This window comes from Lepidochelys kempii, chromosome 11 (assembly GCF_965140285.1).
Source record: "Lepidochelys kempii isolate rLepKem1 chromosome 11, rLepKem1.hap1, whole genome shotgun sequence".
Lineage (NCBI taxonomy): Eukaryota > Metazoa > Chordata > Testudines > Cheloniidae > Lepidochelys > Lepidochelys kempii.
Genome location: NC_136390.1, coordinates 10,376,578 through 10,391,496, shown reverse-complemented (window position 1 = coordinate 10,391,496; position 14,919 = coordinate 10,376,578). Strand labels below are relative to the sequence as shown.

The 14,919-nt window shown below is 40.2% G+C and overlaps 2 protein-coding genes across 12 annotated transcripts in view; one reads left to right on the top strand and one right to left on the bottom strand.

Annotated features, from left to right (window-relative positions):
- The window catches only part of SEMA5B (semaphorin 5B), a 363,514-nt gene extending 349,808 nt beyond the window's left edge, over positions 1-13,706 (top strand). For 10 of the 11 annotated variants that reach the window (XM_073305098.2, XM_073305088.2, XM_073305090.2 and 7 more), the window contains one exon: positions 7,813-13,706. In XM_073305098.2, the coding sequence (XP_073161199.1) occupies positions 7,813-7,968 (156 nt within the window). In that variant the 3' untranslated portion in view covers positions 7,969-13,706. Of the gene's footprint in view, positions 1-7,257; positions 7,328-7,812 lie in introns of all 11 variants that reach the window. The other variant, XM_073305099.2, reaches the window with a different exon arrangement.
- The window catches only part of SLC49A4 (solute carrier family 49 member 4), a 188,019-nt gene continuing 174,605 nt past the window's right edge, over positions 1,506-14,919 (bottom strand). The window contains exon 9 of the mRNA XM_073305107.2: positions 1,506-4,873. Within this exon, the coding sequence (XP_073161208.1) occupies positions 4,857-4,873 (17 nt within the window). The 3' untranslated portion in view covers positions 1,506-4,856. The remainder of the gene's footprint in view (positions 4,874-14,919) is intronic.

The following is a 14,919-nucleotide window of genomic DNA, read 5'->3' as shown; positions in this document are numbered from 1 at the left end:
TCCTGGTACACAGGTGAAACAGACTGGTTTCCAGCAATGAATTTATCACTGCTCAGCTGAGGTCTAAAGCCTTGGCAAGATATGGCACCTGGTCTGCCAGCATCACAGGAGGGCCTTGAAAAGCAGGAAGGCTGTCAGAGACCTAAGGGAAATATTGGCTGGCAAATTAGACCATGTCGATACTGTGATATTTTCTTGTGTGTGCTGGGGTAGCTGTATCTGTGTAACTCCCAGTCTAAATGCACTGTGCTGGTGTGACGTGGGGCTCACCCCAGTAAGTTACCAGGGTAAGTGGCACTGATGCAGTATATACATTAGAGTTATTTGTACCCGTGTAGCTACATTGATGTAAGACTTATCTACACTGGAAACGCTGCAGCTGCGCTACAGTAGCACTTCAGTGTAGAGACTACCTATGCCGACAGGAGGGGTGCTTACATCTGTTCACCTTCCCAATAGGCGACAGCTGGGTGGACAGAAGAATTCTGCACAGAAACATCACAGAGCAGGGAGCAGATAGTCTATATCTCCACAGCACTGTTGAGACTAGAGCTGGAATTTTGTGTCCCACTCCAAACATCTCCATATTGACAAACAGGAGGGAATTTTTGGGTGTAGGTTCCTTGGGGCTTCCTTTGTGTCTGTATAGAGCCTAGCATATTGTGAGTGCTACAGGAAACAAATAACCAATGATGATCATCCAGAGAAGAGTAACAAATACTGGTGAGTCTGAGATCACTACGAGTGTGAGGTGGACAAATTACTTAGGGTCAGATCCAGCACCCGCTGATGTCGGTGGAAAGACTCCCATTGACCTCAGTCACCTTTGGATCAGACTCTTGGGTTCCAATTCAGAAAGATACTTACAGACAGACTTGTGTTTAAGTATGTGCCTCGTTCACAATGGAAGTTGTGCCAGCGACTATAGTGGGGCTAGGATTTCACCCACAGGGCATGTGGTTTAGCAGATATACATGTCTTTGCACCATCCGGGAGGTGAGCTTCTCAGGAAGACTTGAAAGAAGAAACACCAGAGGCTCTGAATCTTTTTATAGCTTGTGGCTAATAAATCTATGGGATTCTGAAGCCTTTTCCAGCATCTGTCTGTATTTTCAGGAGTGGTTATAATGTATAGCGTGAGAGGCATGATACCGTTGCAGCAGCCAGTTGATGGGCGGGAGTAGGCTATGTATCCTTTGTTTTGTTAGTGCTAGTAAATGCCAAGAGGTTTGATTTTAGTCATGTGCTTTATTTATTTTTAATGTAATTGTTGTGCTAATTGTTCCCCAATTTGCTGGCTAATCATAGTGCTGAGATTGCCACCGTGCACCACTCCAGAAAAGTGCATTCTGCAGGGAATTCTTCATAATCTGAATCCATTTCAGTAATCCTTATCTATTTTATGTTGCCATGACACAGAGTAATTTCCTCTCCTGAGAAGGGCATGGCTAGCTCCATAAAACCTAAACCATCTGTATGGAAAAAGCATTTCACCCAATCTGATTTTACTCTGAGGAAAACATGAGCCCCACAAGGAACACAAAAAAGACAAAAGGTTGGATCTGGGATGCTTTATTGTGTGTTTTTTTCTCTCCATTATATAATTACATTTTGATTTGATTATATCATTCCCTTCTCCCTCCCTCTTTCCCCACAGAAAAAAGGAGTGTCCAGCTTGCTCTCCCAGATCACTGTTACTGCAGGATATTGGATACTGCTAGCAGGGAAAATGGGAACCACTCGTTTTATTCTTTAAAGGCCTAATGTCATGCCCTTGATTACGGCGGAAGTAGGATATCAAGCTCTACTTGCATATGGTCCCAATTTGGGCATTGTGGGTTCCTACTGTGACTGAGTGGAGTAGTCTAATGAATGCTGTCTATCCATAAAGCAGTCCAGTCAATTCGATATGTAGACACTAGTTCTGGGCTATTGCCTAAATTCACTGCACAATGCATGTCAAAGCTTAAAAGTATATGGAGAGGCTACAGCACTGATTGGCTGACTGGCTTCTTGTGTTCCTTTCCACCCAATTTGAGGTTTAGGACTGATGTTTTTTTAGTGGAAGAAAGAGATCTGACATTATATACAAAACTGCAAGAGCGGGGGAAGTGCAGTCATAGCATTTTAGAGGGATCTTTTGGGGGAAACTACAGTTGGAAGGATATGCATCATGGTATAAAACCTCTTAATCCAGGAGGAGATTAAAATGCGATTAGGGATTAATCACAAATGATGAGTGAGATGTTCTAAAGGGGTCACCTAACTAAACATATCTGCCAAATGTAAAACGGAAAGACTGAAATATCTGCCAGTGGCAGAAAGATGTTGGGACAGATTTTCTGTTTGGGTAAATGGTCATAGCTCCATTGGCTTTCATGCAGTGATGACAGTTTACACCAGATGAAGATCTGCCCCCAAGATCCTAGGAGAGCTCCAAAAAGGGAGAGGAGTCTGAAGTGCTGAGAGGACTGGACAAATGTAGAAGTAACTGCAAAATCAGGCACCAGATGAGGCTTATTAGAAATCTTTCTGTATTATTTCTCTGTGTTAGAAACGCTGTTACTTTATTGTTCTGACTTCGATTTTGGGAGCATACGTTTGGGAGGAAAGTGTATTGATAGCTAATACACTAAAAAAGAGTGCCCTTTTCACTGGAGCTGGTCAAAAAATGGGGAAAAAATTGAAACATTTTTGTAAAAAAATTGTCCTATTTTTAGTCAAAATTTTATGTTTAGACAAATTTTGAAGAAAAAATTGAAATTTGGAAAAGTTTTAGCACACATTTCTATGTATAAGTAACAAATGTACATACAGGCATATATACAGTTGTAACCAAGATCAAACTGGGTTAGTTCTGTAATATCCATATTATTAAATGTGATTATGTGCTGATAGTTGTGTCAGATTGCAATCCAGTACACGAGTGGATTATAATTTAATGACCTAAAGGTAGTATTTTTTGGCCTGGGAGTAAGGCTTATAGCACAGGAGGTTAGTAATTAGAAAGTCTGAATGTTTTACTTTGCCTAAAAATATCACTAGTAAATGATGAAAAAGATCTAGTGAACAAATATATCATGATGCCAGTCATGTTTAAAAATACTTACACTTTGCTTTATTGGAACTTTATCTTGGATGGGATGGAACTGTGTGTGCATGTTAAATAATACACACACACACACACACACACACATAATGTTCCATCCATATGGAAAATATCCAGACATATATTGTATGTAAATTTCAGAGGTTATGAAAATATATGGAAGGCATTTTTGGTAGCCCTATGCTTTTAAAATTATTGTAATGACAACTATACATTTCTGTAAATATTGGGCTATTCAGTGTTCTGCTAGCCCCAGGTTAAACAGTAGCATTGTCAGGACATTTTTTTTAAATTTGCTGATGGTGATAGTATGTCAAAATGCTGCACTTATCTCAAACCATCTTACAGTGATCTCTTTCTTCACTTTTCTGAAAACGTCCCCATGTGACAAACTAATATTCCTAGGACAGAAGAGTCTTTCTTGTGTTTTATTCATATGCCAATATCATATAATAAAAACTCTTTTAAAGGAAGAACTTTAAATGCTGGTGCATGCCCTTGGTCAGATTAGCATAAATTGCTGGCAAGCCATCTGCTAAAAGGTTCTTGGATGGAGGCTCCTGATGGATAGACTGGCAAATATAATTTGGCTTTGCTGATACTGCTGATCTCGAGGATGGAGGAAGCAGGTAGCAGATATTTGATCAATGTGGTTTGAGTTCCTGTTTGCTCCTGAGTGAAACAATTTTCTATCTTTCTGTCTAAATCTATCTTATAGGCATTTTTATCACTATAGATTTTGAGTGCTCCTAAAATCTTGTAGTAATTTGTCTGTTGTCTCTCTAAAACTGCAGTAAGATGCCTTCTCCTCAGGGCAGGATGGGGCTGTGAGAGAGCCTGAACCCCCTTTCCCAGCTGTGTTTAGGAAGGTTCTCAGATACAGCTGTGTATTGCCCAGGCATTGTGTGCCAAGTGATATTTCAACACTAGAAAAGGGGGAGTTACATACTTAAGACTCTTAAATATAAAGGGGTGGGGAAAATGCATATAGCCCCATCCTTCCTGCTCACAGATAAATGCCAGGAGAGGTTGTAAACACCAAGGAGGAAGAGGCATTAATTAGTGCTATGTGAGAGATGGGGTGAAATTAAGAAAGGGAAAATATAAACTGAATATCAGGAAAAGATCTGTTAGTTCTATTAGACAATAAGATCTCTTAGGCTGCCAAGTGATGGGAATGCCATTGCTTTAGCCTTTTAAACTAGACAATATAAAATCTACCATAGGGGACAATCTACACTGGCACAGAGAGGCAAGTCTCTTCTCTCTGTATCTTCTCTGAGAGCTGTGTGGAGGGTGGCATGTGCTGCACTAGATTAGCAAGATGAGATTCTATGGTGATGAGGTCCATATAAGTACCTAGAAGGACAGACAGCAAGTGTTTCTTCGAAGAGAACTGCACAAGCATAGTGCTGTCAGCAACCACTTCTTGGGCACTGAGCTGCTGAGCACTGCATGAACAGGGCCGAGATTATGGAGCTTGTTGCTGGGTTCTGGTGCTCTCTGCAGTTGGTTTTGTGGTGGGAGTTAGTGCTGTGGCAATGAGTGCTCTTGATTTTGCGGTCTCAGAATCAACAAACCCTGCTGGAGACCCCTGTATGTTCAGAGTAGGCCAAATGCGCCCCGGGTGTAACTCCATTGAGTTCAGCACACTGGGGATGACTGCGGTCCAGCGTCTGAGCCATTGCCTGCCTTGATGGCGCAACCCATATCGCACCTGAAGGAAAGTCTTCAGAGGGACGGTTTGTCACCTGCCTATCATCTCTGCATAGGGAGAAAGGAAAGGAGCCAGGGTTAAATCTCTTAATAATACAAGTGAGGCTAACATGGAAATTTAATTGCAATCCCCTTCTGGGTTTGTGGATTTCTAAAATTTGCTGCTGCCCAATTTCCCCTCTGGCAAAAATATCAACCAATTTCTAGTGCCTGGGAGCCTAACCATCTATTCATTAAAATATGACCAACAATATGTTTGTGCTGGAAAACATTAAGGTGCTATACATTGATCGTACTGATTTAGGGCTTGTTCTGCCATCCTAATATCGCCAGAGACATATTCTGTGCAGCTAATTGCATTATAAATCCCTTAAAGCATTTTCATAAGGTATTTCCCGAAGATATGAGACCTTCCATCAAAGAACAAAGACACAGTTGTGGGGTTGTTTTCTAATTAAGTGTTATAGGAAAGTAAAGGCAAAAAAGAGAGAGAAAATGCAAATGTTAATTAAATGCAACGCTTGCTTTCAGTGACTAGATTTAAAGCGTTGCAGGATATCCTGAAATTTAGTCATTCCAGCTAAGAGCCCAAGTAATAGAGGGCTGTGATTTTTCATTTTGAGCTAGAGGTGGGCCCTGCCAGGATTTGATCATCACCAAACTTCAGGCATGTTTAGATCTGGGGTTTTGATCTGGACTCATCTCTATTCTTAACACTTTGTGAAATCCCAAGCGGAGACTCAGCTAATCCACAACTGCTGTGACCTCCCGAGAGCATCCCAGTTGAACCACCTGCTCTCTCACATCCATATGCTGACAGCTCTCTGCTTTCCACATTGTGCAACCGATGAGATTTCCCTGAGCATCATCATAAGACTTGACCATGTAGGAGGCGATTTCTTCAGACACTTGTTCCTCTTGCCCTCATTTATGCTTCTGAAAATTTACACTTGTGCTACTACTGTGCAGTTGAGTGGATCTGGTGGTGTTTTATGCTCTCTTGGTGAATGAGGACACCAATGGTACGACGCTCTATACTCCTCCGTGGAAGGCACTGGCATGTAGTGTTTAACTGCATGTGTTAAGTAAACGGAGCTAAATCACACCGGCTAGGAAATAACAATCCTTATGTACAGTATGCATGAATAACTAAGTTCATTTGCCTTGGAAGAGCTCCTCAATAATAAAACTTTGCACATATAATGTGCCTTTTATCCAGGAATTTCAAGTGTTTGACCAAGCTGGGTAAGTATTTTTATCTTCATATTACAGATGGGGAGTCTGAATCACAGAGATTTCCCAAGGACACATAGAATGTGTCAGAGCCAGAAAATTAAACTCAAATTCCCTGATGACCAGCCCTGAGCTCTAACCAACAAACTGCTCCCTTTATTATTTTGATATTTCTTTGGCTGATTGGGAGCAATGCATAACACTTCCTATCTTATCTTCCTTTTATTTCTAAGGGCAGAAGGAATTCTCACTCCTTGTTGGCCAGCATTTGCACATGCAAAGTAGGAGTTCTGCCTGATGCTGTTACCTTTACTCACTTGAAGTACCTAGGACTATATGCAAGAGTAGGGTACTTCTCAGGTTGAGTGAGAGTGGAAGTATTGGGCCCTTAGCACTTGGTGAGCATTAGCCAGTTAATCATCACATCACTTCTGGGAGGTAGGTTAGCAAACATTATTAATCCATATGGAAACAGGTGATGTAATTTGCCCAAGGTCACACAGTTAGTCAGTAGCAGAGCCAGCATTAGAACTCAGGAGTTCCAGACTCCAAAGCCTATATTCAGTCCTCAGGTCCATGCTGCCTTTCAAATGGGTGACATTCTCTACTCCAGATGGCAAGAAGCTTGAACTAGTCAATCACAGGTATCTGCACCCTTTTTGGAAACAGTGTGAACCTGTTTTAAGGGTGTAAGTGAAACATACACCTTTTGTTGCCTTAGAACAAGGGATGAATTCCTTGTTGCAGCATAACAGCAGATTAAGGTGCTCACATGAGAGACTGCGGCATGCAGTTATTTAAAAATAAAAGCCTGCCATGATCATGCTTCAAAAGCAAAATGGATTATGTGATTGAAATGACATTGACAGCAAGGAAAACGATAAATTTTCTGAGAGGTGTCTCATCCTCCAAAACGGGACTTCATCCCTTTGAGCTGGAAACATCTGGCATGTCAATGGATTTTACAAGGGGGGGGGGGAGAAACAATTTCTCGTGGCATGAATATAAGTGATTCCATGATAAGGCAAAGAAGGGGGAGGAAAAGCCCCTGTCTCATTTCTAAATTCTAGTGGTAAAAGATACGTTTTGAATTTCTCATTTTTCTGCTGCTATTGACAACACTTGTTACTTGGTTGTAGAATTTCTTGAGTCATTTTAGTTTTTCAAAAAGTGACCATGACTTGTTACTTATGCTGTAGCTGACAGAAGTGACACACTTAATATCGGGGGGTCCAAACCTGGATATCTACCAATGGAGATGGAGATCAGGTAAATGTGCACCTGCTCTTCCAAAGAGAAAAGAAGTGCCATTTTGGTAACTGCTATGAGAGGGAGTTGGTGGCTGTACAATGAACACTTTGGAAGAGAATAGATTGAGTGTACAGTTCACCACTCAGTCATGTTTAGGCCCAGCATGGTTGTGTGACAATGATGATCAGACATCATACCATCTACTAGGAGAATCTGGGTCTCTGCAGAAGACTCTGGATTCTGGCTCTAGTAATGGCTGAGCACAGATCCACCAATGCAGAAATGGCAAGAACTGTGGGTCCACCCACTGACTGACTCCACAGAAAGAGAGAGCCATGTATGGTACACATCCATTTTATCCTCCCAGATGGAGGGAAGGTGCCAGTGGCCCAGAATGGAGACCATGCTGGAGAAGGAATCTGAGAGAGAAAGATCTGAAGATAGGAAAGAGCATTTCCAAAGCATTTATATATGTCTATGTAATTTCTTTTTACTTTTTACAGACGCTTAACAAGAACAACTTAATACCTGATGAAAGGACCAACTTCTACCCCTTGCAGCAAACCAACGTGTACACTACAACCTATTATCCCAGTACACTGAATAAATATGACTACAGGCCTGAGGCCTCCCCTGGAAGGACCTTTACCAACAGCTGATGATGGACAGACTGTCCAAGGACTGGATCACTTCCTATATGAATTGTTTTTTAAACTGAGTTTATGGACCAAATATTGGCCCGGTCTCTAGATGTAAATATTGTACAAGTAGGGCCTTTTTGGGGAGGGGGGGTGTTAACTGTATTACTTTTAAACAGCACATCTCCTCCTTAAGTGGACAGAATGCTTATGGACCATGGACCATTCTGCATAAACTTTTGTGGATATTTGGCTGGAAATGACACTTACTGCTGCAAATATTCATGGCTGGATGATCAGTATTTCTGTCTGAGGCCTGAATTGCCGAGGAGCTGATTGCATGCTGTGTTAGGTTTCCACCATGCTACACCAGTGTGTTCTAAGAAACCTTACAGATAGCTCCTTAGAGCAATGGATGATTGTACAGTGACTCGACAATGGCGGTACATTGAATGACACTTCGTTCACAAGACGAGCTGCCTGGGATTTCATCACGCTAGGAACTAGAACAAAGTTTTAGGTTTATAGTGGTGTCTCCAGCATCACCAGAAGATTCCTTTCACATTGCAAGAAATAGCCTCCACAGTCTTCTTTGGTAACATCCAGTTCAACTGGGGAAAGAAAACACACAAAGTGCTCTACCCAAAGAAGCATTTCAGAATATTTCCAGTCTTATTAAAAGAAAATGATGCAGGCAATGAGATGTTAAGTGAAGTAAATGTTGAACGAATGAGATGTGGACTGTGGCTGCAGAACAAAGATGTGCATAGCACTGGAAAAAATGTGAGGAGTGCCGTACATGAGCTGTGAGCTTTCTTTGAAATAACATTTACTTTTTTCTCCTCCATCTTTGATTCTGTTCATATCTACAAGGAACGATGACTGATGGCCCCGGCCCTCCTCTTGTGAAATCACTAGGCTTGGGGCTAATTCTTATTTTTTTATTTTTTTTTTTTTAGTTCACTTATTTTTCGAAGAGTAAGAAATTCTGAATTTTTGGCACGGTATTTTTCTAAGGAATGTATTCATAGCATACCATGATGCAGAAAGTCTGCTGCACATTCTTCAGTGTCTTCCAGTCAGTGCTCCATCAAATAATTATACAGCTGAATAATGTGCATTGTTTGCCAATATTCCTTTAGATTTCTCAGCTAGAAACAAACAAACAAACAAATCTTGCTACAGTTACTAAATTGGGACTGTAGTGTTATTAAACATTATATCCAGCCTTGAAATGTAATTTTGTGTATGTGTGTGCCTGTGTCCAGCAGAACTGTATTAGACTGTTGCAGAAGCCATGGTGTGTACAACCAGATGTATGTCTGACATTAGGTTTTGTTTTGGCCAAATAGTATTGGCAGTGCTAAATGGACAGTTCCATCAAATGTGTTAGCAACGTGAGCAAGTTTGACACTGTTACTATTGAATGTTTCTAACTATTTATAATGAACTCCTGATGCTATGACTTTTAGAATGCCACTATACTGAGCATGAGATGAGCACAAACCTAAACACCCAGGAGCTCCAAGTAGTTCCAGAATTTGAATTTTTTGTATGCATCTTACTGTAGCAATTGCCATGCCTGTTTTCAGTCATTGATTGGGATGTGTTTGAAGCAGTTTGGGTTCTGTTGGTTACATACAACAGATTTCACTGTAAGCCAGCACTCAGCGAGTTTCTCATTGCTGTCACTTCACGGACACTTGTTTGGAAAGTGGGGCTGAGATGTAGCTGGTCATTGCACACATACCCATCCGTAGAGGTGGTAAATTGGAGCTGAGAAGAGGCTTTGCTGCTCATGACTCAAAATGTACAGCTCTCCTAAGAGTGAGGCAGAGCAGAGGTGGCCTCTGTAACCTGGTCTTACAGTGTGGGACCAAAAGCAGGAGAACAAATTAACCTTCTGTTTCTAAACTAGTTGAACCCTAACGTATGCTAGTGATCGATAGCTGTAAGGAGATTTATTATGAAATTTCATCATTGAGGGTCTTAGATTAGCTCAATGACTCCCAACCTTTTCTGGCAACTGTACCAGTTTAGCAGGCTGATCCAGGTTCTCCTTCCAGTTACACCAGTGTAAATTGGGAGAAACCCCATTTAAATAAAATTACTCTGGATTTATACAGTGGTATGACCGAAAGCAGATTCTGGCCCTAAGAGTTTGGTTGTACTAGTTTCTTCCACTTATTCAGCTAGATCAAAAGAGGCAGGCACTGGTCACAAAAGCCCCATTGATTCCCTTAGGGCTATGGAAAATCCCATGCTAAAGTTACAGGACTGGTGCAGAGCCCCCCCGGTTGAAAACTGTTGCACATTTCTCATGTCAGCAGTTCTAAGGAAACTATTGGTGCCCAAGATCACTGTAGACATTACAAACTAAAGTCATTTCTAAGCTTCCATTTCAGGTGGTTCCCTTTGTTGGAGAGTTATACTGTTATTATTTGGCAGGATTACAGCTGCAATTCTTAGAGTTGCGAGCAAGTGAGTTAAACCTTCCAGTTATTTTAATTTTGTTTCTTTTTTTTTTGTAGCTCAAACATTTCTATTTGCCCCCCCCCAAAAAAAGCTATGTAACAGCTGAAATTATTTAGTTTTTCAAATCAGTGAGCAAGATCACTGCTTCCATTGTGCTCAAAAGGTGCATATTTTATAGTGTATGTGGGCAATGGGGTAGGTTATATTTTCATCAAGACATTTCAGAGTTCTTATTAGCCATCTGAATGGCTTCATGAAATTGGCAATCACAGCGAGAATCTGTGGCTTCCATTTGAGCAGAAAGTAGAAGCAGGGGGAGGAGAAACTCTGAACTCTTATTACTCAATTAATGTTTGTATGAGAGTGCAGTTCTTTAAGACCAATGTTAATGTCATGTGAGGGTCGTATTCCTTCTGAGCTCTCCAGTGCAGGCCAGGTTAATGACACAATATACAATGATATTCTCGTGTTTCTGTTTGGTTCTAGCAGGTAAATTGGCAGCAGATCATCAGATCTGTAATGTCCATAGGCGATTGAATTGCTTCTGCAGCCCGATGTTAAACTGCTTAAGTTTCCCATTCTTAAGGTCATCTAAAAGTATGCACAGTGGGCTGGAAATAGCATTGCTGTAGCACCAAAGGTTTCTAACAGCAGCTTTGGCTTTTTTCTTTTTCTTTTTTAACTTTTAGAGAAAAATAAAATGCTGATCAGTTATTTAGCAAGAAATTGGGTTGACCTTGCAACCTTAGTTCACTGCAAATATTTTGGCATAGGATTCAGCTGTACAACATGTTGAAAGCAGTAAGTGTCTTGCACCCAAATGTGTGGGGGTAGGGTTTAACAAGGTCGTTCTTTTTCCACCTCCATATGAAGTGATACACTACTCCCTTGCTCTAAAGGTTGCATATATGGAGTGAACCATGCCCCATTGTAAAACTGCTGTTGCACTTCACTGGATTGAGATGCCAATTATAAACATGCTACCCCTTTAGAACTTGCAACTGCCTCCAACAGACAAGACCCCCAAAAGTAAAATACCTGGAGAAAGGGTGCTGTTCTAAAGATGCACTTGTGAATGTTTGTAAATATGAGCCACTCACTTTTCTTAAACATGTGAAATGTACAAATACCAGAAAAGAATGTGTATGGTGTAATGACTGCTGTTCTTAATGCCTTATTTTGAGAAAATGAAATCGAAGTTATATTGAAATCAAAGAGAAGAGTGGGAATGGAGTCCATTAAATGCCAGATGTGAAAAGATAAAATAAGCCCACGTGAAGATGAAATTGCTCTCCACACAGATCAGTGTATTCTCTGTACCAAATTTCTGATTTTGTATACATATAAAATGTAAATTTAAAGTTTATGTAACAAATTTAATAGTGTGCATAGCTATCAGTGGATAGCTAGGGTATATATTTATAATATATATACACACTCTCTGTCTCCATCCATTCAAATGCCTACAGAGAAAATTTAGACTTAGAAAGGCAGTGCTAGAGTTCAAATTCCATAGGGAAAGATTGAAAATAAGGATTAAGAAACCCTATGTTCTTTTCATTAGATTTAGCAAAATACATTTTATAACTAAATATATTTTTTTTTAAATTGAAAATAAAATTTATTTGTTGTAGTTACAAATGCCCATTCTCCACAAAACATTCTAGCTAAGAATAACTAAGTAAACAATTTTTGTAACCACTCAATGGATGACTAATCAGCCTGAGGCAGCTGTGTGTATCACTCTTGAATTTAACTACAAGTAGAGACTAATTGTGCAAACAAAGTAGCAGGTTAGAGAAACAAATGGAAAGTTAAAAATGTCAAACTGGATCTGGAAGAAATTTTCACTTGTATGTTGAAGAACTTTGCAATTGTTTTCCAAGTAGTTGAGTGGCAGCATAAGAATTTAATAACTATTTCCACACGGACTGTTGTCATACAACTTAAGAGCTAGATCCTGCCACCTCCTAGGTTGCGATTTTCAAGTGGGTCTGACAGAGCGTTAGAAAAATAAGTAGCTAATGCCTTTGGGCACCTTTGTAATCCCCAGCTTGCCTTCTAGATTAGCCCTTGGCCAGGGACATCAGTGGGACTCCCTGAATATCAAGCATGCTCCAGCACCCACTGGAGTGATGGGAACATTGATTTCAGTGGGTGTAGAGTAAGGACTATGCCCATATGAGCAGTGTTTTTGCAGGATTTGGCCCTACCTGAAGGGGTTGTTTTGTTAGTTTAGTGAATTCTCAAATGGGAACAGCCTTGTATAGGAAAATCCCTCCATTAAGAGCAAACCTCAAACAATTCTGAGGTCAGGTTTGGGTCAGATAAGCATTGACCAAGTTAAATGCTGTCCATAGTACTGAAGCCTTCAAAGCTGCACAAGGAAACTAACAAAAGCAAGCCCTCATGGAGAATCCAGTGTCTTAATTCTCAGGGCTAGAACATTGTAAGGTAGAGCCTTTCTTGAAGTTTTAGCTGTAGTTATGGTTCCCAGCTGCAGAAGACCTATTCTCATCAGTGCTGAGTTTGCTTCTAGAACTTGATTCCTCATCCCAGCCCTATCCGGTATTTATTTTTTCCAAACACATTGGGCCTGACAGCGTGAATGGTTACATGCTATAAAGACAGAACTGAGCTTGCTGGAATTTCTAGTATAAATAGTTCTGAAATAAAAATGATGCTGCATAGCAATATCACTACTCCTGTGTTACACTGAAACCTCAGTGGGATGGGGTCGCTGTGTAATATACAGGCCACAGCATGAGGGGGAGGTCGGTGTGTCTAATAACTGAAGCAAAAGGGCTTTTAGTAGAAATATGGCAAAACATTGGGGAAAAAAGCCACACAGCTGCATGATCTTGTGGGTTCCATCTACATGCAATTCATCTATAATATCTGCATATATGTGTGTATTTTGAACAGATGAGTGAATTAATCAGAAACAACCTTTGTCACAGAGGGTAAGTACGTTAGCTAGGACTTAAGCAGGGGTGAGGAGGGAGTGACAGAGGCAATACTGGATCTTTGATACACAAGAAATTGTTTGTAGAAAACAGTATATTTACCCCAAAAAAGGAAAATTTGGCAAGTATTAGTGGACTCTTAGTGTGAAGGCACATCACCCTTCCTATGCAATTGAACATGATGGTACTATTAGTAAATAAAGGTGACCTAGACTATAATCACTGCCTTTAGACACTGTGAATTTTTTGGGGTACTCTGTATTTTTATATATTGTATAATGTAAAGAGTAATTCAGAAATAAAACAGAACCATCTGGAGCGCTTGTGAGTCATTTCCCCTCAAAAAGAAGTAACATGATGCCTCTGAAGATTTGACAGGTAACCTCCTGGCAAAGCACATCCCAGAGTGCAACTGACCAATTGGGCCAGGTTTATAACTTGGAATATGTGTAAATATCTAATTCCTTGCTGACCACAATCCCCTTATTGCCTGAACCATGACACAGAATTGTATTTATCACAATTTTAGCCTGGATGACTACAAAAGGTTACTAGGTATAAAATTAAATTAAGCTACACAATGCAACACTCCACCTAAACAAACCTCATTTTGTTCAGCATTCCAGAATAAAATTAAACACCAAAACCACTCCTGCGGCTCTCCCACACTTCAGGTGCATCTGACTCACAAATCTTATTTCAGAATAAGGAGTCAAATGGGCCAAACTAAAGCTTTGAATCGAATGACTCTGAATGCCGGTGGGTTTGAAATACAAATCCAGGTGTGATTTTTGCGGCATGACCCTACTCTCTGCTTCCTGGCTCCTGTAGCACCTCTGCTTTGTCCAGGGAACCGCATAACTAGTGTCCCAAGGACACAGGTTTGGTTTTGTTTTTTTTTTAAATTGAATCAAGTATATTAGCTTGTTCCAATGAGGCAAAGATATAATCAACGTGCTGAGCCTTTCAGCTGCACAGTTCCCCCTTGGACTGAGATTATATTCCAGCTCCTTTGCAACTGTTACATATCACAGTGAAAAATTATAAAAATGGGCACATTTTTGTTTGAAGGATGATCATAGCCTTACTGGAGAATGTTAGTGCTCTAATGCCATTTATTAATCAAAATAAAAACTGTAGAAAGTGACAGAAACATTTTAGTTTATCTTTCAAGACAGCTGAAGACTTTATTGTAGTTTTATACTGAAAATTACACCATACTGTCATAAAAAATAGATTGGATTGCTAACAACCTGAAACATGCTACACCTGCATACGGAATACCTTATCCCTAGTAAATCATAAGCTATCTTTTGGGTGTTTTCAGATGCTCAAGTGTATGTACAAGAATTTCTTTTCAAACGCAGAGCATCAAAAAGTAATTGAGAGGTACATTATCAGTAAAAATAAACTTGGTGGGAATCAGATTTTTTTTCTGTTATTCCTACACTTGAATTTGCATAAGCGCTTTCTAAATGGTTTTGTTTTGAATCAAGACCCTTCTGTGTAGTGAATTCTCAAGTCAGAAACT